Source organism: Brachyistius frenatus, unplaced genomic scaffold (assembly GCF_029030835.1).
Source record: "Brachyistius frenatus isolate BFR_SWC_R1_liver_20210118 unplaced genomic scaffold, ASM2903083v1 Contig_40, whole genome shotgun sequence".
Taxonomy (NCBI): domain Eukaryota; kingdom Metazoa; phylum Chordata; class Actinopteri; family Embiotocidae; genus Brachyistius; species Brachyistius frenatus.
In genome coordinates, this window is record NW_027210639.1 from 2,743,823 (window position 1) to 2,769,567 (window position 25,745).

The 25,745-nt window shown below is 42.9% G+C and overlaps 1 protein-coding gene across 1 annotated transcript; it reads left to right on the forward strand.

The window, feature by feature from the left end:
* The first annotated feature begins 7,526 nt into the window (after positions 1-7,526).
* tent5aa (terminal nucleotidyltransferase 5Aa) lies at positions 7,527-12,554 on the forward strand. Its single transcript, XM_069702178.1, has 2 exons — positions 7,527-8,736; positions 9,202-12,554. Exons 1-2 carry the CDS (start codon positions 8,302-8,304, stop codon positions 9,979-9,981), a joined length of 1,215 nt encoding a protein of 404 aa, XP_069558279.1. The 5' UTR covers positions 7,527-8,301; the 3' UTR covers positions 9,982-12,554.
* Positions 12,555-25,745: the final 13,191 nt, after the last annotated feature.

Consider the following 25,745-nt stretch of genomic DNA (forward strand, 5'->3'; position numbering starts at 1 on the left):
TTCATCATCCTCACGTCCAATAACGGTTACTTTTAGTTTCCCATTTTAACCATTTAGCCTTTACTTTTATCCATTCGCTATGTTTAGCTGTCTAAAACTTTGTAAATGGTAAATAAATGTAAGAAAAGCTTCTTTTTTTTGTTTTTGTTTTAACCATGTGGCCCCGACGTTTAGGCATCCAGTTATCTTTAGTTATAGCAACCTGTAGCCTGTACTCTTAGCTACGTGGGCTTTGCTTAAATAACCATTTAGCCTTTACTGTCAGCTACATAGTCATTAGCTGGGTTTAACTTTGTTTTAATGATAACAAATCACCATTACTTGTAGCTAGAACCATTTAGCCTCTACTTTTAGATATATATAGCTACTTTTTTAGGCTTTTAGCTTCAGCTGTTTTAACATCTTAGGCTGTTTATCACAACAGGTCTCCAGATGAGAAAGTATTCCAATTTCCTTCACTTGATCACGAGTTAATCATGTTTTTGTGATCACTGCTGCGTTCGCATTTGTTATTTCACTATGGAGTTGAGCACAATCACATTTTGCGTGAAATTTGGGAAATTGACAACAGAGGCCCAACAGCAACGAAGCGATGAGCCTGGCGAGGTGTTTTGAGTGGTGTTTGGGATTTGAAACGTGCTAAACGTCACCATCCAAGACCAAAGAAGGTGCATTTGGTTCGGAGCTCAACCGGGTGGGTTTTCTTTGACGTTTGTGTCCTCCAGGGTCAGACTGTCGATGCCGAGTTGGACTGTGATGTTCTGAGACGTTTGAGGGAAAACTTTCAGTGCAAATGACTTGAACTGTGGTACTTGGGTTCTCCAACATGACAATGTGCCTCCTCAGAGCAATAACCAAGAACACAACTGTCCCCCCCACCACCCAAACTCGCCAGATTTTACTCGAGTTCTTTCTGTTTCCCAAAAATGTTCTGCAAAATTGGATCTGTCCTCTCTGCTCATGTTTTAGGTCCATGGTGACATCGCAAATGCGCACATGGCAATGCTGACAGAAATGCGTGACGCAGTAACTGACGTAGATCAAGCAACGCAAGTTGAAACACTTATTCACAAAGGTTCTCGCTTCCCTCGGCACTGTGCACGTTATGGTGCTTGGTTTTGTTCGTGCGCAACAGGAGCAGTCTCTGAACGTTTTATTGTCCCTCATACATATATATTTTTATTCAAGTAATTTGATTTTTTTTTTAATTTTTTCTTTTTTAAATTGGTTGAAATACTCAGGCCTTCCCTGTTCCCTCCTGACAGCTCTATTAGTGCCAGGGCTATATTTACCCTGGTTGGGAATCACTGCTGTAGAGTTTGGCAGGCAAAAGCGTGACAGAGTAGCGCGGCATATTTGAGGAAGGTGCATTCTTCCTGTGGAGAGACGGTGGAGGACAGGACCTCGTCATCCAGCCTTCCTGCCAGGCAGATGGGAAAGTCATACAGGGCTGCTCTCCAGCTGGTGAGGATATCGGGATTCATTTGTCTTTGGAAAAAAAAGGGACGTTCTAGACACCCCGTGGAACAACTCCTACATTCCCGACCCGCTCTGACTGGACAGGTTTAAGCAGAGTGAGGGAGGTCAACCCTCCGTTCATCCGTCCTGATTTAATCACTCATCAGGTTACCTGTCGGTGTCATTTGTTACGGTCTAATGATTGTAAATGACTCTTAAATAGGTCTCAAACTTCTTTTACGATAAGTAGTCCTGGGAGCCGCAGGATGGAAGTATCACACTTGATGCTGTGCAGAAAAGTTATTCTTTGAAGTCCTTCATATATACTGACGTTCTGGGAGTACAGTAAAAAAAATACTGTAAACGAAACTGAAACTTGCAGATTTTGCTTTGGTAATTACAGAAGGAAATGAAACAGCATTATTTGTTTCCCCTTTATAGAAAGTTGGTATAAATGACAATTCTAGTCTAGAAAATGAATGAGAGGAAGTCTGTGATTTACTCTGTAGTACTCACGAGGAAACACAAAAGTAGTCGTAAAGAAACGCTCTCTTCATTACCTTTTATGAGCTCCACAACAATATGGGGGTTGTCCATTTCACATTGGAACACATCGTGTGCCATAAGACACTTCAAATATTTCTCTTTGAAGGAAAGACAATGCAGTCTTTGCATATTTCACTTAGTTAAACATCATATAGCTTTAGTGAAAAGCTGGAACGACATGACAGATGATACATCAAACAGTGAAATGTAAAGGTTTTCATTGATTAAATATCATGCCGAAATTACTCATTTGAGCTCCCAAATTATTGACTTGTGCACACAAAGTTGATTTTGCCTCCGTGGCACTTTCCAAAAGGGAAAAGCGAAAATACTTTTTATCCTCAAAAATTCATGCTTGTCATCCTTAGCATATAAATATGTTCACAGCATAGCACTTTAAGATCTCGGTGAAGTTTCATTCCAGCCTGAGCAGATGCATACATTTGTTTTACAATTGGAAATGTGCATATCATGACTACAAATGGTTTCACCCAAAATTCAATATATATTTAAAGTAAATGGTAAATGGTCTGCACTTGTATCATGCTTTATCACCTCATCGGTCTCAAAGCGCTTTCACATGGTTTTCCATCCACACATTCATGAGACTGAGCTGCCACGCAAGGTGCTCGCCATCAGGAGCACATTCACACACCGACGGTACGCCATCGGGAGCAACTTGGGGTTCAGTGTCTTGCCCAAGGACACTGTGGCATGTGGACAGGAGGAGCCGGGGATCGAACCACCAACCTTCCGATTAGTGGGCAGCCCACTCTACCGTCTGATACAAATCCGATAGTAATAATATTGATTTTAACAACTTTATTTAAGATGCATTTTAGCTGACATTTAAGAAGAAGGAAGCCTATAGTTCAGAGTTTGAACAGCTGTGACGGCTGCTAAATACCTTAACAGTGACTTAAGAGTTATTCATATTCTTCTTTGGCCTGAATGCTGACCTGTGGCTCAAAGAGCCTACTGGCTGCTTAGCTTCTGTCCATGGCCTCACCCGAAGCGGAGTAAAAGTCCGACTAGCCCTTTCAATCCTCTTTGGTGGACATGGAGCCAGTTAGCCCTGGGATTACCTGACCTATCCACGACCGTCACTCTGCTGGCAGCTTTACAAAGATCATTAGGGCTTCAGGAAGTGTTCTACTCGGAGAGGGTGGCCAGAACGTGCGGGCCGAGCTGCTGCCTTGGCTGTCATTCAGTTGGCATCCTTCCTGCTTCGTCTGGTTGTCGGTGTGAAAGCCTCAGAGCCGAGTGTCTGCTGGCTAACAGCATGATCCTGTGACGTCTCTGAGGCTGCTTGTCACAAAGCACGTCCCCAACCAATGGATGTGATGACAGCTGGAGTGAATGTTTGGGGAAATGTGAGGCGTTTCAAGTCGGTTTTTGCTAAGTTTTCTGATGATATTACCCTCCTCCTCCTCGTGTAATGTCTCGCCACGATGGTTATTTGCCATATTTACTTTTGACAGCATTCAGCAGCAGGCCGATACACCAACTGTGTGACTGGAATATCACCAACCCATCATCTAGTGATGACCAGCTTTGAATTGTCCTTGTTATTTGTTGCTGGACAGTTCCAGGACTGTTAACTCCCTTTCAGTATTTATGCTAAGTGTCAGTCTTTTAAATCACTCTCGACAAGAATACGAAGCATATTTCCCCTCGATGAAACAGTCCTTCTCTGGATCAAATATACTATATGTTTGTTTCAAGGCCCCACAGATCCTGCAGGATTTCCTTTCATCCCTCAGTCTCAAATGACATGTTATTAGTGTAAATGGACACACTCATGAAATATGCAGGGTGCAATTAGGCCGTGACAGAGATTAGAAAAGCACATTTAAAAGCCGTGGAGTTGAAGGTGTGGCTGTTTGATGTGGATGTCTTCCAGCGTGGTCAGAGCGTCCAGGTGGGGGGGGGGGGGGGGGTTGGCGCTGTCAGAGCAGGAAGGTGGATCCAGTGAGCAAGTCTGCCGGAGACAATCACATACAGTACCAGGATCACAGCCGGTCTGTAGCATCTATTAGTTGCTCAAAGTGCTTTAGCAGCAGCACTCAGCTCCTTCACTGTCCCTGGTCCTGCAGACTGTGGGATGACAGAGACACTATAATGAGGAAGATTAGGTGAGATGGGCTTCTATCTCCCCGTGAAACGAGACCCCTTCTGTAACCTTCCCTCTGCTTTAATCTGCCAGAATATTTCAAAACCAAACACCCAACAAATGCCGTCCCTTTGGGATCAAAAGAGCTGACATAAAGGGATCCTGTGTGCAGAAGCTGCTGCTGCTCCGTGGCTCCGCAGACCCCACATAACCCCACGATACTTTTACTTGACGGCGGAGCGATTCTCCAGCTTTTAGTCAATGGGGGTCAGAAGCAGTTAGAGCTGGAAAACCCATTTCTGTCATCGCACCTCTGATCCTCAACCAAAACTAACTCGGCCGTCAGCAGTGGGAATATCTCTCCGACAGCCGGGGGAAACTAATGTGACCCTTTTGGAAATCCAGTTATCTGTGCGGAGGGAGAGGATGAGGGTGAAGGACTGAAGATACAGAGCTGAAGAGCATGAGTGGAGCTTTGTTTTCTTGTTATGTCATCGCTCACATTTTTCTAAAGCCACGTTGTCTCAGACTGTCGTGTTTCAGATCGATTTCTTTTCTTCTCCGGGTCACACCAGCATCAGAAAAAAAAGGATTTTCACTTCTGTTGACAGTTTGAAAATGAAATGTCTGTTGTTTGACACTGCATTTAAATCCCCTACTGTTGTCACACTCTGCACCCATGCCAACTGGGCTGTTTTTCACCTTGCATGTGTTGTTTTTTCACTCATCATAGCTTTATTGGCTTGTTTTGGCTCAAACGTAACAAGCAGCTCTATTCTGTCCTCTGCTGAAAGCCAGGTTGGGAGGTCATCATGTTTTTTCTGGATTGCTCCTAATGAGACAGAAATTCTAATAATTATGCCGGAGGAGCCTGAATGTCAACGCCTGTCCCAGCTGATACGGTGCACCAGTGGGAGTACAGGCAGTGATACACGTACTACAGTCCAACTATATGGGTACCTGATAGATTCAATCTTGTCATTGAAAAAAAATGACAGAATTTCATATGAAACTTTTTTCATTGTTCCTTCTTTATTCTTGCTGAGTCAATTTTCATTTTAAGATCTTTCTTTCAAAGTAGTCTTTCTTAAAAATGTCTTTTTAGCTCATAATTCCAATATTCCGTTTGAGACGGTTCGAGTATCTGATTAGGATGCCCCCTCGGCACTCTGAGGTTTTTCAGACATCGAGGAAACCCTGAGGTAGACCCACGACACGCTGGAGGGATCACACATCTCATCTGGCCTAGGAATGCCTTCAGATCCCTCGACAAGACCTGGAAAAGGTACAGTATGGTCCATCTCAGCCGTATGAAGATCCAGCTCACAGTCCTCACCTGAGGAACAAAGCTCAAAGGCAGCAGCGATGTTACACTTCATGGAAGATGAATCCAACTCATGTGGTCAGATAAGTGACACTGGAAAACAACACCGCTCTCCTTTTCCGTTTTTCTTTTTATTGGGCCGAACTGTCCAGAAAATATTTCATAGACCCCGGAGGAAAACTTTGCGTGATTGTAAAAGATTCCTTTATGAGGAATAGAAGAAGTCTCTTCCACATACATCGCAGGGAAACTTTGGAAGTTTTTTTTTTTTTTTTTTTTACTTAAATAAACACAAACCCATCTGACAGGAAAAGACATCAACATCTTCTGAGAGAAGAGATGTGTATTGTTTTTGAATCTGTGCTTCTATTTAATCTTCTGACAACATAATCTCATTCTTGTCTTTGTATAATTTCCAACAAATCAATCATCCATTCCACGGTGAGTAATGAGGTACCAGGTTGTGTTTATACTAAACAGCTCAGCAGCGTCGTGCCGTATGTGTCTACCTTTAAAAAATTTCCCCTCGGGGATTAATAAAGTATATACCTACCTACCTACCTACCTGCTATTTGCCTGACAGACGCTTTGATTTAGCTTTGCAGAGGAGTGGCTGCAGCGTGCATGGCAGCGGGACTCAGTCCAACCCATAGCAACTGTGTCTCCACACCTGGGAAACACATCGGCAGGGCTGCCTTCAGTGCATTGTAACTGACTAAGAGTTCCATGTACATTTCCAGATGTGGGATTCAGTTTCAGAAACCTGCGTTCAACCTGTCTGACACATGCTAAAGCAAAGCATGAAAACACAACAAATTACAGTTAATAAATTACCTGAAGGTCTGTATCTCAAAACTCTGACACTTTAAAAATGCTTCTGTCTTCAATATTTTGAAGTTCTTTGGTGATTCAGTAGCCTATTTTTCTGCTGTTTTGACATTAAAATCTGCAGCATGTGACTGTAAACTTGAAAATAGCCGACTGTCTGTGTCCTGTCCTCCAGAGGGAGTGACGCTGAGCGGAGGCAGACTCAGCGTTAAGACAGTGCAATAGAGTAAATGGGATAATCAGGGTTTACAGATCTGGGTGGCTGCAGTGACGCAGGGCTTTATGTTGCCTAATGGAGCATCCGTGACAGCATCCCCCTCCCTCCCCCCCCTCGACGTGGCATCCCTGACCCTTCAAGAGCCCAGAGTACGTGCTTCCAATTTCTTCTGACCCTTGACCCTCTCACATCCTGCTTGAAACAGCTTCGGATAAGACATGTCTTCATGCATTAAGTTTACCAATATGGAAAAATAACTGTTGTTTTTAAAGGCTCATTGAAAATAAATGACCATATTGCAGACCCTTAATGTAACTTTAATGACCAATTCAAGATCTTGTTGCACATTTCGGTGTGTCCAAGAGGTGTTTTTACATTTGACTGTAGACCCTGACATGACAGTGGTCTACAGGAGCGCCAGTCCACTTCATAGATTGCAGAGAAAATATTTATTCTCCCTTTAAAACAGCAAAAGTCACATTTCCTTTATGACTTTTTTTTTTTTTAACGATAATACAAATTAAATCCGTATCAATGTGATATTTTAAAGGTATACAGTATACTCTGTTACTTTGTTTCAAGACCTAAACCAGCCCACAGAGGGCGACATGGTGATATGAAGTGAGCTGTGTCCTGATCAGCTCCAATCTTACGGAGATCAGGATACACGTTTATAGTTATTGTTAATAATTTAATGTTGTTTTTCATGCCGTTTTGAAATTTTAATTTTGATTATAAAGGGATTATTGTAACAACAGGAAATATATCGGCAGTTAAAAAAAATTATTCAAACGCATTAACTGTAATTAGGAGCAGAAATGATATGAGAGAAATATAATTTATCTAAGGAGTTATGCTTTAAATCATTATTAAAATATAATAAGGACAGACCGGCGTTGGTTCATACAGAAGGGTCTTACAGTATTATCATGTTGAGCAGTGTTAGCAGTGAGCAGCAGACTGTCAGAGGGGGGCGGGGTGAAGTACAGCTGACATCTTCAGACTACAGACGTGATTCGCAGAAGGACGCTGCATGTCAAGTGGACAGGTAACGGTTAACTTCTCCATAAATGGGAAAAATATGTTGAACCAAACAGACTCGAGGAAAGTAGCCTGGATTTACTGAGCACATACAAGTTGCATTAACGGGATTATTTATTGGCAGCGGGAGGAGAAATTTAAATTGTGTAGGCGCTGTGCGTAAAAATCCACAAGATTCATCTGAAGGGTTGATCGTCGTCGTCGTAGTCGGAGCGAGGATTGTGCCAAAGTGCAACTTGGCGAGCAGCTTATTCATGCAAATTCATAAAATCATAGGCGTGCCTTTGGGCGATGGAGTCACAGCCGGAAAAGCAAACCCCCTCCTGGATCATCAGCGACCTTCAAAGGCTGTGATGCGCGGCGCTCGGACGCATTGACTACAGCACCCGGGCGACTGTTTTATAGGTGCAGAGGAAAAGAAGAGAAAGTTTGGGCTCGTTTTTCTACACGCTTCTGTTGACTGGCTGCAATTCTTTCTCAAGTCAAGCATCAGCTCGACTGCTCCGCTGGATCTCCAACCAAAGACTCATTGCGCAAACTATAACGCACTGCCGCAACTTTAAGCCTGGGGTCTTTCATTTTTTTTGATTTTTATTTATTTACTTTTAATATTTTGACAGTCAGAACGGACCATTTCTAACACTGAGAGTCTTGATGAAGTTACTGATACGCTACTTTACTTGTGCGTAAAGACGCGACCACTGATTTGTTCCCATTTTGAGAAAACGATTTCACTTTTGTTTTTATTTAAATTGCTGCGGACCTTTCTCCACCATGTCAGAGGACGACAGCAGCTCCACCACCACCACCACCAGCCATATGTCTGACACAGAAGACAGCACCGTCAGCGTCCTCAGCTGGGAGCAAGTGCAGCGGCTGGACGCCATTCTGACGGAGACCATCCCGATCCACGGCCGAGGAAACTTCCCCACTCTGGAGATGCAGCCGCGGCAGATCGTCAAAGTGGTGCGGAGTCGGATGGAGGAGAAACAGATCCACGTCCGGGACGTTCGGTTAAACGGCTCAGCAGCCAGCCACATCCTGCACGAGGATAGCGGACTGGGCTATAAGGACCTTGACCTCATATTTTGCGCAAATATGAAAGGTGAAAGTGATTTCCAGACTGTGAAGGACATAGTTTTGGACTGTCTCCTGGATTTTTTACCGGACTGTGTGAATAAAGAGAAAATATCCCCGTTAACGTTAAAGGTACATTTCACAACTCTGCACCGTGTTTTTTTTTATTTTTTTAATTCAATTGTTTACATTTATATATGTGATCAGCTTTAATTGCATTTGTGACAATTTGGCTTAATGGCTATTAGAAGCAGCCTAATGTGCAATTAGATCAGTTCAGTGATAGTAAAATGTTGGTTTTCTGTAGTTAAGAGGATTGAGTTAAACCAATTTGGAAGGGACCTGACCTCAGCCACCAAGGTCCCATATAAGTATCTTCTAGGATCTTTAATATTGGGGTCAGTTGTATTAATAACAAAGCATGCAGCTCTTATGTGTATATATAGAAATATGGTTATTAAATACAAAACCCTTTTGCACAATAGAAAATTAGGCCTAACTGTGTCGGTACATAACTCTGCTGAATTACTGATTGCACCTTTAAGACTTTAATACTAAATGATTCGACCCTTTTTCTCTTCTCTCACACACGTATAGGAGGCCTATGTGCAGAAGATGGTGAAGGTGTGTAACGACTCAGACCGCTGGAGTCTCATCTCCCTCTCTAACAACCGGGGAAAGAATGTGGAGCTGAAGTTTGTGGACTCCCTCAGGCGGCAGTTTGAGTTCAGCGTGGACTCCTTTCAGATCAAACTGGACTCCCTGCTGCTGTTCTACGAGTGCTCAGAGAACCCCATGGCCGAGACCTTCCACCCCACCATCATGGGCGAGAGCGTGTACGGGGGCTTCGGCGAGGCCCTGGACCACCTACGTCACAAGGTCATCTGCACCCGCAACCCGGAGGAGATCCGCGGTGGGGGTCTCCTGAAGTACTGTCACCTGCTGGTGAGGGGCTTCCGGGCCGCGTCCGAGTCAGACATGAAGTCCCTGCAGCGCTATATGTGCTCACGCTTCTTCATTGACTTCTCTGACATTGGTGAGCAGCAGCGCAAGCTGGAGTCCTACCTTCAAAACCACTTTGTGGGCCTGGAAGACCGCAAGTACGACTACCTGATGACCCTGCACGGGGTGGTCAACGAGAGCACGGTGTGTCTGATGGGACACGAGCGGCGGCAGACCTTAGGGCTCATAGCCATGCTGGCTGTGCGCGTGCTTGCCGAGCAGAACGTCATCCCCAACGTGGCTAATGTTACATGTTACTACCAACCTGCTCCTTATGTGGCAGATGGCAACTTCAGTAACTACTACATAGCCCAGGTACAGCCCATGTTTGCCTGCCAGCAGCCTGCGTACTCCACCTGGCTGCCGTGTAACTGAGCGAGCCGCGCAGAGAGGAGGAGGGAGAGAGTCTGATTTCTTTAAACAGGAGCAAGTCACACCCTCAAATCTGCACAGTGCTCAAGAGCTGACAGAGAAAGGGGTCTTCTGTTTAATGTTTTGCATCAAAGCTTCTGTTTTTGTTCATACGTTGAGTATGAATGGTAAATTGAGAACAGTTGGCTTTCACTTCAACTTCGTATTTCAATGTGAATATCTCACATTTCTTGAAAGGCCGACGTCTCCTGACGAGGCCTCGGCCACGCAGGTTTGGAAAAGACTAATTTTAGGAAGCGATGGCTACATGCAAAATGTGTGACGGCCTCGAACGCGAGCAAGCAGAACTGTCATCGAGACGGCTGATTGAATCTGTCACGAACTGTTTAGCCAGCATGTTCCAGCAGCAGACCAAATGGCTGCATCAGTGTCCTGAAGTTGACAGCTTCTCCAGCCCAGCTTTCAGGGGTGTGTAACTCACACACGCACGCACGCACGCACACACACACACACACACACACACACACACACACACACACACACACACACACACACACACACACACACACACACACACACGCACTCAGATTTGTGTGTGCGGGGCTCCAAAACGAGCACCCCAGACTCTGCTTTACATCAGCTGTGGTGAGATGCCGTTAAAATGAAGCGACATCTCCACCTCGCATTTGGATCTGATTCTGGTTGTTTACAGACCAAAGATTTTTCTTTTTTTTTTTATAACAGAAAAACCCAGTTTTGATGGGGGGAAAAAACTAACAAAATATGAAGCTGTTGTTATTTCTATATGTGAACATATGTGTGCTTATAAGTGCCTATTGCCTGTCAGCAGGCAGAGAAAAGAATGAGCAGGCTATACGACCCCACTCCGTTTAGTCAGGCACATGAGACAGTAGCACCCCAGAGGCTTGTGAATGTATACATGAAACCGTGCACAGTCCGTGTTCGTCTACGTTTGGATGGAAATGATTTTGCAGTAAAGTAGCAGTGAAATGTACAAACGGTTTTTGCAAAGGTCACAAATATTACATTCTGCTTTGATAAGCATTTTCAGATCATCAGCAACTTACACACAATGTTTCCCGTATATTTTGTAGAGTGGTGCTGAACTTTTTCTCGTTTGAGGAAAAAAAAAAACAGTCAGAATAAGTAGGTATAGAGAGAGAGGAAAGACTGCATTCAGACGGAGGGGGCCCGACAGAGCTGGTGTGTGTCTGTGTGTGTGTGTGTGTGTGTGTGTGTGTGTGTGTGTGTGTGTGTGTGTGTGTGTGTGTGTGTGTGTGTGTGTGTGTGTGTGTGTGTGTGTGTGTGTGTGTGTGTGTGTGTGTTCCCCCATGCTTCATCCTACAGTGGAAGGATATTTGCAGAGACACCTCAGATGATGAGACACTGTTTGCTGTAGCACCCTGGCAGGGAATTCCTCAGCTGCTGCTGAAGAGCTTGAACTTAACGGGGGTTGGGTCTGCAGACGCTCTGAAAAACCTAGTGCCAAACATGTCGGCGAGCACAACTTCGCCGTGTGCAGATGTCGATGCTGATATCGAAGACAGAGAAAGAGAGAAGATAGTGAGAAAAACAAAAAACAAACGTGGGGAGAGAAAGGGAAACGTTAAAAGCCAGAGGGGAGAGTGAGTCGGTCTGGAGAGATGGGTGCAGCTGGTGATGGGGTTTATTTCTTGAGGGCTCCCATGCTTTACTGTACAAACGGTCTCTGTTAAGGTCAGATTACAGCTTTATGGACAGTGCTGCAGTTTATCCCTTTCATTTCAGGAACACCAAGGCACTCTTTTATCAGCGTTTGCTGTCGGTTTTAATCACACTGATGGTTGATTAAAAAAAAAGAAGCTGAGGAACACTGCATGCATTCACGCCGGCTTCAGGAGAATTTAAGTTGCACCTCACGGTTCATTTGATGCTTTATTGATGCTCATTAATGATTTCATAAGCCTCATTCCCACCCATTTTGAAGAACTGTATATATTTATATGATTTCAAGCTTAATTCTTGCAAACTATACTGCAGCTTTATCTGATGGCAGGTAGAAAAATACAACGGTGATTCCAGGTTTGGACCAGCATCTCTTCCTCGTCCTTTTTCTTGCATCACTCTGGTAATCCACACCTGCTCCGTTCGGCTGTTTCTTCTCAATGACTGTGTACGTCAATGGTCTCCTTTGGATTGTGCTGGAAGTATATTGTCATTTTATACTCGGTGAAGTCCTACCAGCTGACTAGCTAGCTAGCTCCAGTCTGCCTGTCAGTTAGTGATTGTGGGTTACTGCATCGTCTTGTACGTGTCGTTTTCAAGGTTTTTTCTCTTCATGCAGTCTTTTACAAAATCACACTTTGAAAAAGAGAGAAAAAGATCCTCGTCATGTATGTATATTTTTTATGATTGTTATTTTTATAAATGTATCACACTGCAAATGCTGCGGTGCTTTTTGAATCTGTGATTGGGCTTCAAAGGATATGTTCTCAATAGCTTTTTTGCTATTTTATGTCGTGTCCAATGGATCAAAAGGTTAAAGATGTTTTCCTCAATAAAATATCTGAAAACCAGATTTGCAATGCCTCTCGTTCTTCATGAGTCTAAATCCAGTTTAGTGCACGGCTTCTGTCCAGACACAAAGCTCCTGCCAAACATGAGAAATTGCTCGTATGTCGATTAACTGCAGACTTTTTTTTTCTTTTTTCTTTAAAGAAGAATCAGAGTGTATCTTTTCAGTGATGGGAGCCATTCAGCGCTTTTCAGCTGGGCTCCCCGCTCATTCCACTCGGAGAGGCAAATCCCTGCCGGGGCCTGTTGAGCCCGACAGGCCCGGCCAGAAACCCGTCCAGAACTGTCCCGCTGCTGCCAGAAAGGGCTGTCGCTGAATGTGAGGGGATTTGCATCCACCCAAAAAAGAGACTTTAACGCTTTTGTAGAATGAATATCTCTGCCTGCTCATCAAATTCTCTGTTAACAACCCCCTCTCCCCCCCCCACACACACACACACACACACACACACAATACACTGACAGCAATGCAGTGGCGATGATCGCTGAGGCCCGCAGTGATCGGAGTCCAACTGTCTCAATGGTTGTCAGGCTGAAATAAAACCCACTGACTGTCACACGGGTCACATGAAAAGCTGTCCTAGATACGGAGGGATATAGAAAAGAAAACACACAATGAGTAAGAGGTTCCCTGTATGATATAATCCTATATTTAGCTGCCATGAGAAGGACGTTATTGGTTTCACTCAAGCGCATTTACAGCTCATTAATCTAGGCTGTTAAAGTAATGATTGACAGGTGGAGGCTGAGCAGCAGCGCATGTATAGACACATACACAAACAACATATGACGTTATGGAAGGAGAGCCGCTCGATTTTACCAAATCAGACCGCCGAGAGAGGGACTGCGGCTTTTATCCCCCCATCACTTACCTTGGAAGTGCTTTAGGAAGGAACCTCTGTATGGCCAGTACAGACGGGATAAATGATTACAGCCACCAATAAGTCTTTCCATGTGCACGCTCACATGAGGACTGTTTTACGACCCACTTGAAACAATGTGAACCTTTCCTTTAAAGAAAATCACATCAAGCACTGAAGCAAGAATGTGATCCTATAATAAACGGCTGCCTGCGGGAGACACTCGTTTCTATAAATTTTACCACCTCTCAGTCTGTACAGCAACAAAATGTCTTCTGCATCGTTAATGTTGCAGTACTGCTTCCAACCAGCGACATTTGCTACCAGACAAAAAACATTATGCTTTAAAGCTCCACTGGTCAACATATTCAATATTTAGTTTAATAGTTTCATGTAAAGGGTCACTTGTAGTGCAGTCCTCCCTCAACTGCATCAACTGTTTTAACACCTTTTAGCTTATTGTCTTGGTTTTTGGACCAGGAACTTTACTGTTTTGGTTCACTAGTGTTGCTCTCCGGAACTTAAGTTCTTTTATTAAATAAATTTTGTTATTTTTTTTAAGTGTTCACTCCCTGTACACTAGTGCCCAGCATCAAACTACACAGCTTTAACTAGCATTAAGCGAGCATAGTGTAGCATTTAGCAACTAAAGAATAGTGTTTATCCCAGGATTTAGTGAAAACCAAACCAGAGCTAAAAGGAGAGATGTGACAATCAGTTGGCCAGAGACACAACTTCAAATGAATACTAACATTATTCTATGTCTGCAGGAGGTGTAAACAGGCAAATATACAGTATATTGTGTTTACAGCGTGTGCTGATCCCAAGTGGTGGCTTCAAACACCAGAATGACGGCTTTTCTAGCGTTTAGATACAGAACCATGATCCAGTTTTTAGTACAGCACTCATCCAGGCTCCTACTTGGCTTATGTCTGAGTATATGAGAGACAATGAAATTCTTATCACCAAAGAGCATAAAACCACTAAAACTATTGACCTCAAAGTCATGCAACATCACCCTGATCATGTTCTCCTTCAAGCAGCAGCCAAGCAAGAATAATTATTTGTTTACTGTCAGAGTCTCATGCCTTCTGGTGCTAGCAGTCTCCGTCTTAATTTCAAGCATGACTCGACTTAATCCTCTCTTAAGAACCCATCTCATTTGTGGTTTGCTTTAAAGAAGTCAGATTGATGTAATGGTGCCAAAGGACCTAAATCTCAGGTCCTTAATTTGAGATGCAGCATCAAATGAAGAAGCCCTCTTAATTTAAGGGGAGCTTTGTTTCAAAGTTTAAAGGGTGAGCTGTGAAACACTCTCACCGCAGTAGCTGGCTGACACAGGGCGATAGCTAAAGGAGAGGGAATCCATGGAGTGTGTGCCATCGAATGTCTTTTTAATTACCTGTTTACCTTTAAATAAAAGCTCAGACACTTGTCAGTTATCTCTTCGGTTCCTCGTCCCTCCTCGCGCTCATCTGCTCTCTAATGGCTTTTCCAGAATGGGATTTCTCCTTGTTTTTCCTTCCCTTTTGCTGTGAAGAACTTTTTCCAGATGAAAGTTTTTTTTTTCTTTATGGAATAAGAGTGAACCGTTTGGAAGGCGGCTTCACCTAACCTGGTCCGGTCCAGACTATGGTCTAGTCCGCCGGTGAGGAGTGATGGCCGCGGCCAAACGAACATGCTGTTACATTTACAATGTGGCTTGGTCTCTGAAATATTATTTCAGCTTTGGTTATTTTTCACTTATGTAAAGAGTGTGGGATAACACAGCAAACCAACCCCTCTCCCCCCCCACACACACACACACACACACACACACACACACACACACACACACACACACACACACACACACACACACACACACACACACACACACACACACACACGCATGCATGCACTCATCCACACACATCATGCTGGGGGCTTGTAAATAAATTCCAAAAGAGTGATTTTTTACAAACAGTGAGGAAACATCCATCATGCATGTTAACACCCATGGGGGAGATACAGATTTAGAGTGCGAGTCAGCTGCAGGTCACTGACAGCTGGACCTGCTGTTCTTCAAACATCCTCTAAATGTGTCGGAGTCTCTGCTTTCAGCACACCTTGAAAACAACAACTTACAGGACCAGAAGATGCACGACACTCCTTCTCAGTCTCTCTAGGCTGAGTTTGGTTTCTGGCCTTCACGTTTCATATATCATGTCAGACTGCATGTATATATTTGGTTATAATTTCAGTGTCCCGTGATGTAACTGCTGCTTCAGTAGCTTTTCCCACCGTGTACAAAGTTCTCATCAGTCAATCTAATTATAAGCACATGAACCTAAATTACTGGCTATCATTAACTAAATACTGGCCTTGCTTCAGCCTTTAAGTTCACTTAATATGACAATTTTCCTTCAGGCTGTGGAATCAAATGGCTTGGAAGGGTGAAAGAAAACACGTCTATAATGTCCCGTTTAAAATAAAGCTGCACTGATTCATATTTTCATATCAACAATGGGTCAAATGGCTACGTGTTGCGTAAAAGGTGTCACTCGTGGTGTTGAATGCACAGAACATTTTTGCCAGAAATAGTAGCTCTTCAGAGCATTTCACCGTCTTTAAAACAACACTCTCAAAGATCTCTGTTTTGTTCTCTTTGGTGGCACCCTGCAACGACACTCCTCTCCAAGTAAGGAAATAAAATGTTCACAGTTCTCTTGATTTGGTTTCATTTACACTTTTAATTGCTTGAAGCTTCAATCATCTCTAAAGTGTGTATCATGCAAGAGAGCATGAGCCAAGATGGGACATTTTTTGTAGCAAATGGTTTGTGAAACAAAAGGTAATGCAAGACAACTCTGCTGGAGTGTCACACCAGTTTACTATTGACCTGTAGTCAACCACTTAAGGGAAACACAAAGGAAACCAAACAGCCAAAGAGAAACACAGAGAAAGAGGTCAACAGCAGCTATCAGTGGGAACAATGAGGAGCTGACGGCTGTTGTTGCTGAAATTTGAAGATTTATCGACTTCTGTAACGAACTGACAGGATCACCAGGGAGAAAAAATTGAGCTGAAACGACTGAATGGATGTGAGAGATTCATGGATCTTGGACGGGTCATAGGTGGGGTGGGAGTAACAGTAGGAACCAGGTGGGAAAGGGACAAATATTGGAAGGAGGAGACCAGAAGAAGAGCAGCTGATCATAAAAGCGGGGTTTGTGTGTGTGGAGACAGAGAAGGTGAAAGAGTGCAGGGAGGGAAGCTGATCCTCTCGTCTCAGAGATTAGTGTCATTGACATTAGCAGGTTTATCTTATATAAGTCTCAGGACAGACGAGCGTCCTATCTCACAGTGAGAGAAAGAATCCTCTGTCCATCTTATTAAAGCGTGCTGGGTAAATATCATTTTCATACGTGTTCCATACCTTCACATCTTGGCTGCAGCTCTTCTGTGTTTTGTGTGCAAATTGGATCTGACAATGACACATAGTGGGTGAACTGGGAGTCAGATACAAAAGAGAAAATCATTTTCCTACATGGACATGAGAAATACCTTCTGTTTTCTCTGAGAGCAAATCTATAAAGGAGACACGCAGATCAGAGCCAGTTGTTTGAGTATTAAAGCAACAATACGTAAGTTTTGTTGAGCAGCAGCAACAGTGGCCACTTTGGCCTTAAGTGGTAATTACACAACATCATAATTGCCAGCAAGTGCGCTGTACATTCATGCTCAGTCAGAACACATTGGATGCTAACGGACTCAGGGTCCAGTTGCCTTCTAATAAAACTTGGATTGACCATGACCTGGATGACTGTGAATCTTTACGGAAATCACATTGAGATATCAACGTAGGAAGTGGAAATGGTTTATGATCTTAATACAGCCAAGCACGAAGCAAGTGCAACAATGCAAGACATAGTGAACCAGCTAATATTACAGAAGTCCAACAGCAAGATGGTCTTGCAGCATTTAATTTCACAAAGCTCTTGCCAACGACTAAAAGCTATTCTGAGATTTACGCTCATCCGGCTTTTTTTTTCAGTTACAAATCAGTTTACCATCAAAATGATTGTGAAACTGTTATTTTAAGGGGAAAAATGTGTTGCTTTATTGGAAACTCTGCAGCATAAACTACAGTGCAGAAAGTATTCAGGTGAAGATTAAGTCTGAGTTTAAATTTTTTTTTGTTGTGGCAGTGGAGCCAGCATTGATAAGGTGTTTGGACTACAATTCATGTTTTGAGTATCTGCTCATAAATTTTGCCTGACTGTGATTTATATGAATTAAACGTGTTAAGGGTTAACACTGAAGCAGTTTTAAGTGAATAGTTCAGTTTTTACTGTTGTGCAGCAGCTAACGATACTCACAAATCAGCTTAGTAAAACTGTATTAATGTTCATAGGGCACTTCATCAATGTGTTTAGTGTGTTGTGGTTGTTGAGATCGGGCAGTTGCCTTTGCACACGTCTCTCATATGATGCCTACGTGTGTGTGGCCCATGTTTACCACTGTTGACAAGTGAGTATAAAATGTGTCGCTGTGAATCAACATTACACAATTATCAACGCAATACATGGTGGTTATGCGCGGACGGGTGTGCATCAGTGCACGGCCTTCAACTTTATACGTTTGTGAGAAAGATATTAAGGCAGAGACAGGAGAAAAGTTGGTGCAGGGTTAAGCTCGAATTTATACTTTTAAAGTATAAATAGGAAGTGCTCTTAGATATCTAATGAGTGTGCAACCACATACAATTTCCACATGTTTATGTTGCCATTCTGATATCAGCAAGAGATAAAAGGTAAGCAAAACAGACAAGGAGAGATCTTGCATCGTGATTTGTGGTGAGAAGATGCACTGCTGGCAGGGAACTGACTGATTCTCACTGTCTGCAGAAATGGGACCTGCTGCTTGAATTATTACATTTATTAATAATAAATCTGAAATATTCCAGAGTGAAAACGGACCTATCGCTGTGAAAATGGTGAAAAAAAAAGAATGAGAATGAGAAACTGGAGTCACGCATAATGCTAATATTAACGTGCTAGAACGGTCACATAATGTTAGCATTTTAATGTTTGCTTAATATCATTAAAAGCAAGTCATATGGCCATAAGTCAACACATTTTGAAAAGATGATACAAAAGTCACAGAAGATTGAGCCTCAAGTTTCAATACTATCAATCCAACAATTGTCTAACTATTTCACTTCACTGTATGCTACAGATGTCCCCCTATTAGTGGTACGAGAGGAGACTGTTCGTGAGTGTAGAGAATGTCTTGGTAGTTCATTTGGTAGTTGCTGATATTTCAGTCTGGACCACCGTGGTGGACCAACATCCCCATCCATAGAGCCATGAAGAACGCATGTCTGAAAACTAAATTCAAAGCTCCTGGTTTGGACTGAAATGACTCTCTGTTATCGTTCTCCGGCATGAGATGGCACAGATTGAGATGGGATTTGTAATGTTTATTTTCAGATTTGATTTTACTGGCATTATTCTGTCGTAGTTCATGCAGGCACTTAACATGAGGCCAAGGAAAGTCTTTCTGACTGGCTGTCATGTATCGTCCTGCATGTTGCTGTGGCTCTCTGACCTCCCGTTTGTAACTGTCTTTCCCCTAAAACAGATGACATCCCTGGCTCTGATGCAACCCACCATTGCTTTGAAAGCCCCAGCTGCTTTATATGAAAATGCTTTCTTCAGACCACTAATAGTAGCTTTAAAATTGTGTATTTATACGCTTTGACTGCAAACTCTGAAATTCTGAGATAAAGGGTACCATATTCTCCCAGAACCATTTTTATGATGTAAAAGATATTTTAGGATTCGTCACCACCAGTCTGTTGGGATCAATTTGGGATCAGTGAAGTTAATCTCTAATCTAACTATCTACCATTGTGGGTCTTAAAATAGCTTTTATATTTACAGCAGGGGAAAAATACAACTGAATGGGATCCAAACAATTTGGAGTGCATTTCAACCAGCCCATATAACAAACATAACCTTTGCTGGGTAAACCACAATATTCTTCTCTCAAACACAAGTTAAACCATTTTAGGCTGGCTCATAAGTTGCTACGGTAATAGGACCCAGATGGTGGAGCTGATATAAAAGCCAGGTAATTTCATACGAGGGCACCATGGAAAGACTAGACACTTCTCGTTTGATTTGGAGCAGACTGATGCAGACTCTCCATCCTCGCGTAAAACCGAACCGAGATAATAGTATCCTGTGTCTCCTCAATGAGATGATCCTCGTAAACTTCTATCATTTCCTTAAAAATAAATTTCATTACTTTCCAATTAAATCCAATTGGTGGGAGGAGAGTCTTGTGGGGCGAGGAGAAAGGCCGACAACTACCCGGCAAGAGAGATTGATTTTCTTTGGAAAGCCGCACAATGCAGCTCGATGACGCTGGCTGAAATTGAGTATTGATTTATGTATTACTATTAAATGCAATTCTCACATGCAGGCACACACAAATGAAAAACCCACACATGCTACATACCTCATACATGAGATGCAGGTCAGTGAGAATGTTAATACAATGCAAACACTACTAAACTATTTGGCAGGAATATCACCGTCAGTAAAAAAAATAAGTACATCCAACAGAAAGGATTGGCAGATAAAGGCGATGTACTCACAGAAATTACACATTGCATAGACATGTCGCAATCACTTTCTTCATTAAAATGAACAAAACCCGACCAACACCAGCTGTAAAGCAGGCGTTGTAGCTCTGTGGCTTTATCCATGTTGGCGTTGCCAAGAAACATGCTGTGACGACTTAACCACAAGAATCCCTAGCACACCGTTCATATGACTTCTCACATCGGGACTACAGCCTACGAGTTCCTTACGAATTGTTACACCTTTAGTTGTAATTTACTTGCTATTCATTTGACGTGAACCCGAGAATCGTTTATATTTCATGGCTGAGTTGCCTAATACTGCATGACTCACATCCAAGTTAATAGATGAGAGTCAGCTTAACTTTTATATGATTAACTAAATCAGAAGATTGCATTTAAAAAAAAATTGTTTTCATTATTCTTGCAAGTGGGAAGAAATATGTAGGACATCCACCAAACCTGTCTGTGGTGTTTTGGATCGGTCTGTTCATGTGCGCTCTGCCCATTGAAGCCACAAAACTGACACCGGCGAATCTATAACCACAAACAATAACTTGGCGCAAGGGCGTAAATAAGCCCCTTCCACTGCTTAAAACTGCCACTGCGCCGTTATTCTCCCGCTGCGTACAAAAATAGGACCCACTTTGTTAATTAGTTTGAATTGTTGGTTGGACAATTTTGTTTTAACTTTGCATTAAACCAGGGTTGCTGTTTTCTGCCGCTGTGGCCGAGCTGCAAAGTCAAACAGGACTCACTTGGAACTTACATATGTACAGTAGATGTCGGGTTTTCACAGCAGACATTTTGACAAGTCACCACGGGTAAAACACTGATGTAAACAATCAAACTGGCTAGATGTGGTTTAGCTAAGGTTTCAGGGTCCTGGTATTGTGCCTGCTAGCTCATTGTCATATTGTCATGGCCTCCTGGGACACTTAACATTGTTACGTGTCGTCCGTCTATGAGTTGCCAAATTGTTGCTGTAAAAAAACAAAAAGTTCTCCCATCTACCGTCTTTCACACGTAAGCAAATATTCCAAGAAAAAAGAAATAAAAAACAGCCACACGTATAAGTGTTGAGCCCTTCACCCGATCTCCTGTACGACCTTCTTCTTCTCCTCCTCGGAGCCTCAGTTACTCACAGTCATGTGTGAGACTGAGGCAGCAGTGAGAGCTGCAGGCTCTCGGGTCGCTCGGCTCGGCACAGCCGCCTGCTCGGCGCAGCCGCCTGCTCGGTTCACCAGGGTCCGTCTGAGCATGTGCTCTGTTTGCATTGAAAAGTCAGCCTTTTGGAGGCATCACCTGAAAGAGAACAACATTTTTGGAAAGTCTGAGATTTTGTTTTCCTCTTCAGCTTCAGCATCTGACCATGATGTTTAAATGCAGAGGGGAAGTCTATTGAATTATATTGTGTTTGCTCGGTAGAGTCTGAAGATATTACAGATTTAGTTCGGACAGGAAAAGTAGTTCAAATTGTTGATATTAGTTTTTCCTCTGTGTCTTATGAGTGTCTGGGTACGAACAAGCAAGCATACAATATCTGTATAAACTGTATATGCACGTGAGAGAGCGTGTGTTTGTGTGTGATTTTTGACACGCTCTCAGCTTCCTCATCCATTCCTCAGGAAAGCACAGTAATTCATTGTCTGACAGCTGTTTTCTTTTCTGTGAGCCTGCACCGCTCGGATCCCGGGGTGTAATTCCACACAGAGGGCCAGCTGGAAGTTTTCCTGAAAAAAAAGCAAAAAAAGAAAGAAGAAGCCTACTGAGACCAGTGCCGACACATACGCCAGCAAATAGCACCAAAAGAGCATCATTGGTCCACAAATCAACACGTGTCTTCTCCAGTTAGTTTGTGTCCATCTGCTTCATGTCCAAAATACATAAACCCAAACTCCAGTGGACTCATAATTGAATTGAGTATTAATTCAATTATGTGTGAGCAGATTTAGTTTGTTTTCATAGATTTTTGGACATCTTTATAAACACCTGCCAAGCTGCAGTATTTTTTTTATGTAGTACAATCACTTCTGTTAACGAGGGCTGAGACTGGGGCCTTTGTGTTTCATGCACTGTCAAAGTCAGGACAGCAAAAAAACAATTTTGGAAATCAGACCTGAACCACATTTGAAGGTGGTCTGAATGCGATTCCAATCGGATTTCTGTAGATGAGCCTCAGTCCGGACGCGCTTGTGGCTCAGATTGGATTTCTTGCGTCACTCACAACACGACACACAAGTATGATGTTATTTTCAAAGTGACAGAGTAAGCAGAATATATGCTATCACTAGCAGAGCGCTTTCATAGAGTGTAGATGGAGGACTACACGTCTGCAGGATGAGAACAACCGTCTGTGAACTGAGGCTGAAATAAATTGTTTTTTTTGCTGTCCTGACTTTGACAGTGCATGAAACACAAAGGCCCCAGTTTTACCCTCGTTAACAGAAGTGATTGTACTACATAAAAAATACTGCAGCTTGGCAGGTGTTTCATAGAGTGTAGATGGAGGACCGCACGTCTGCAGGATGAGTACAACCGTCTGTGAACTGAGGCTGAAATAAATTGTCTGCTGGCACTCTGCTTCCACGTTGGAAAGACGTGTCACCAGCGTGGTTACACATATGTTGTTACCATGGCAACTGATGCAAATAGGTCAGTGATGTGTGGACACACAAAATCCAATCTGCTCACTTGCATGTAACAGTTTGGACAGTGATCTATGACAGATCACAGATTTGAGAAACAAATCCAATTTGCCTGCAGTCTGAATAAAGCCTTAAATGGACCCACGCATGTTGGCATGCTGATGTTTAGCAGGTTATGTTTGCCATGAGGATCTTCTCAGTTTGGTATCATTGCATGATAACGTCTGGTTATTTAAACTAAACCCAAAGCACAGCTGAGGCCGAGGGGAGCTTCATTAGTTTTTATGCAGAGATTTTGACCTGATGATGGAACTTGAAAATCGGAGTCCCACGTCTTTACAAAATTTAACATCAATCCATCCAACAGTTATCAAGCTACGTCAATCATAACCAAACTTGTCAACAACATGGTGACACCACAGGAAAGGTTAATGGAGCCAAACGGACATGAGCATGAACTGAACATCACTCTTATTCGCAGGGCGTGAAGTAAAGCTGTTTCGTCACAGCTGTTGGTGTTTAAAACACACACAAGGTTCCTCTTGTGTTACGCACAATGACGAGTCATTTCGAAAAATGTGACAAAGTACAAAGGAGGGGAAGTTCGCAAGGGGAACAAAACACATGACTTTCACGCAGGAGAGCAGTGTTCGAGTCGATAATGAAGCAAAAGTCGATTACTTTTAAGTGACCCACACCACACAGATCTTTTCCTCACCATTTTGGTGTCTTCATGCTTTGATAAAATGTCAGAACTTGAGGCCTGGGAAATTTATTTGACACACTGGGAATGAGAACGCACTTATTTAATGCAAAGTTGACACTAGTTTAATAATCTGTGAAAATACAGCAAATTGACATCAGCCACAGTCAAACTCACTTATGACATTGTCCGAAATTATCTCCTGTAACTCAGGTAGAGAAGTAGAGAAGGAGCTTTATTGGCAAATTGCATGGGGGTGAACATACACAGGGTCATTCAGAGATGTTATTGTAGCAACGTCTGTTCTACTAGTCCACATTTTGAGTATAACTCTTACGTCTTTTTCCTGCAGTGTTTTTTTAACCATCCTTGGCATTTTCATTAGATTTGGTCGGGGAACTTGGCAGATCAATCTGCGAGACTCTGCTATCTACGATTATCCATAACAATGAATAGAACGACAGACATTTACAGGTTATCTTCAGAGAACCATAATTCCAGCATTACTCTGTTAAATGTAATAACACTGTCAAACCCTGTGCTTTAAAGACACACCCAGGCAGTATTATGACTGTTATAAATGTAATATGCATTTTCTTATTCTGTGTTGTCACAAACAAATCCAGCTTACAATGCGATCCTTATTAAACAGACCTTTCACATTTCACACAAACATCTTGTAATTTACGAGTGGATTAAAGTGGTGCCACCACTGAGCGGGCCAGGTCAGAACAAGCTGAGGGATAAAGCTCCAGGCTGCTCTGCTCTGAGTGCCAGGTCTCTTGATGAGTCATGAGCAGAACGTGTTTTACAACCATTTTCCCTTTCATTTCCTGTCTGGATGACCCAAACCTCTCCAAAGGGTAGCTTGTAACACAGCACCGTCTCGGTTTGGACACCATCTCTGCCCTTAATTTGCAGACAGGATGTTTAACCGGACTGCCTGGAGAGGTCATCGGGGGGGAGCTCTGGGGTGATTTTTCCCAGATGGTGCAACATCAGTGCATTCGCCTCAGTGTTGGGGTTGATGAAAACAGCATAATGCTTATCTCTGAATGTGTGTAAAAACCTCATGAAACCAATTTGGGTATTTTCACGGTTTCGCTGCAGTTGAAGGATTACATCATCCTCTGTGGGTCTAGCAAATTCTCTGGCCTCTTACCTTCATGAACACTGATCTGATCCACCGAGGGACCAAAAAAAAGCAATAAAAACATATCTCAATGGCTGCAAAACTGATTTAATGGTATATTGTCAAGGTTTAAAAAAAAAGAAAAGGGCCTCAGTAACTGAAAGCTTCGATAACTGTGATCAGATAAACCTTGGCCTTCACAGATTAAGGAACAAGGGTGCTCCCCTCTTTAAATCCAGTGTGTCAGTTCTGCAGTGTTTTGAGTGAGGAGTCTACACAAGCAGCAACCAACAGTGACGTTTGTGAACTGCCATTCTGAAGCCTCAAGTTTGGTGTTTCGTCCGTAGCGTACATTTTCAACAATGCAAAAACAAGTGATACAATTGATTGTATTCAATGGAACAGTTTTTCATTATTAGGTATTGCTGCACATTTCCCTCAAAATGAGCAGATTTCGCAATTACACTTTCACCTTAAAGTCCTCTCTTTTTTTTTTTAAAGATTTATGAATTTGGATATAATTAGCTTCTTTTGTCACCCCTTGTGTCACAATTTCCTGACATAATGAATCCATCTTTCAATTTTCCATCTTAATGTGATGTTTCCAAGATGCTAAACGACCAGCATGTAAATGTTCAATTGCAGGACAGCACTGCCACCCACAACTTCCCCCCTGCACATCCACAGTGAAGGAATAACACTTGAAAAGCCCACAAGTGGAGCAACGAGGGAGACTTTGAAAGATAAGGGCTGCCAGGAGCTTCGTTTTAATGTTTTATTGGCACAGAGTACCAATTTTCAAAATACCTCTCTCCTCAAATCCTCATTAAAGCTAAAATTACACCAGTTAAAGGCTTATAAACCGCTGTAGTTTGACGGTGAAAGTGCGGCTCCTGAAAGCTGTTCCTTTTTCACTGGACCAGAGATCTGTGCTCCGGCGATGGAGCAACACTCAGATCCAGAACCGCTGAGCCACAGCTATACTTACCTGCAATAAAGATGACAGTAATTATCACGTTTTCCGTAGTCATTCCTGTACTGCAGAATCCCTACCACACCGTACACACCTGCCACTGCACAGATAAGTATAACCCTCCTGCAGTGCAGTGAGTCGACAATTCAAATGACAGATGCTTCCATACCATGAATGAGTGTGGAAATAAATGACCACTGGGTAGAAAACTGGTTTTAACTCCTGGTACTCAGTCAACTTCCAGGA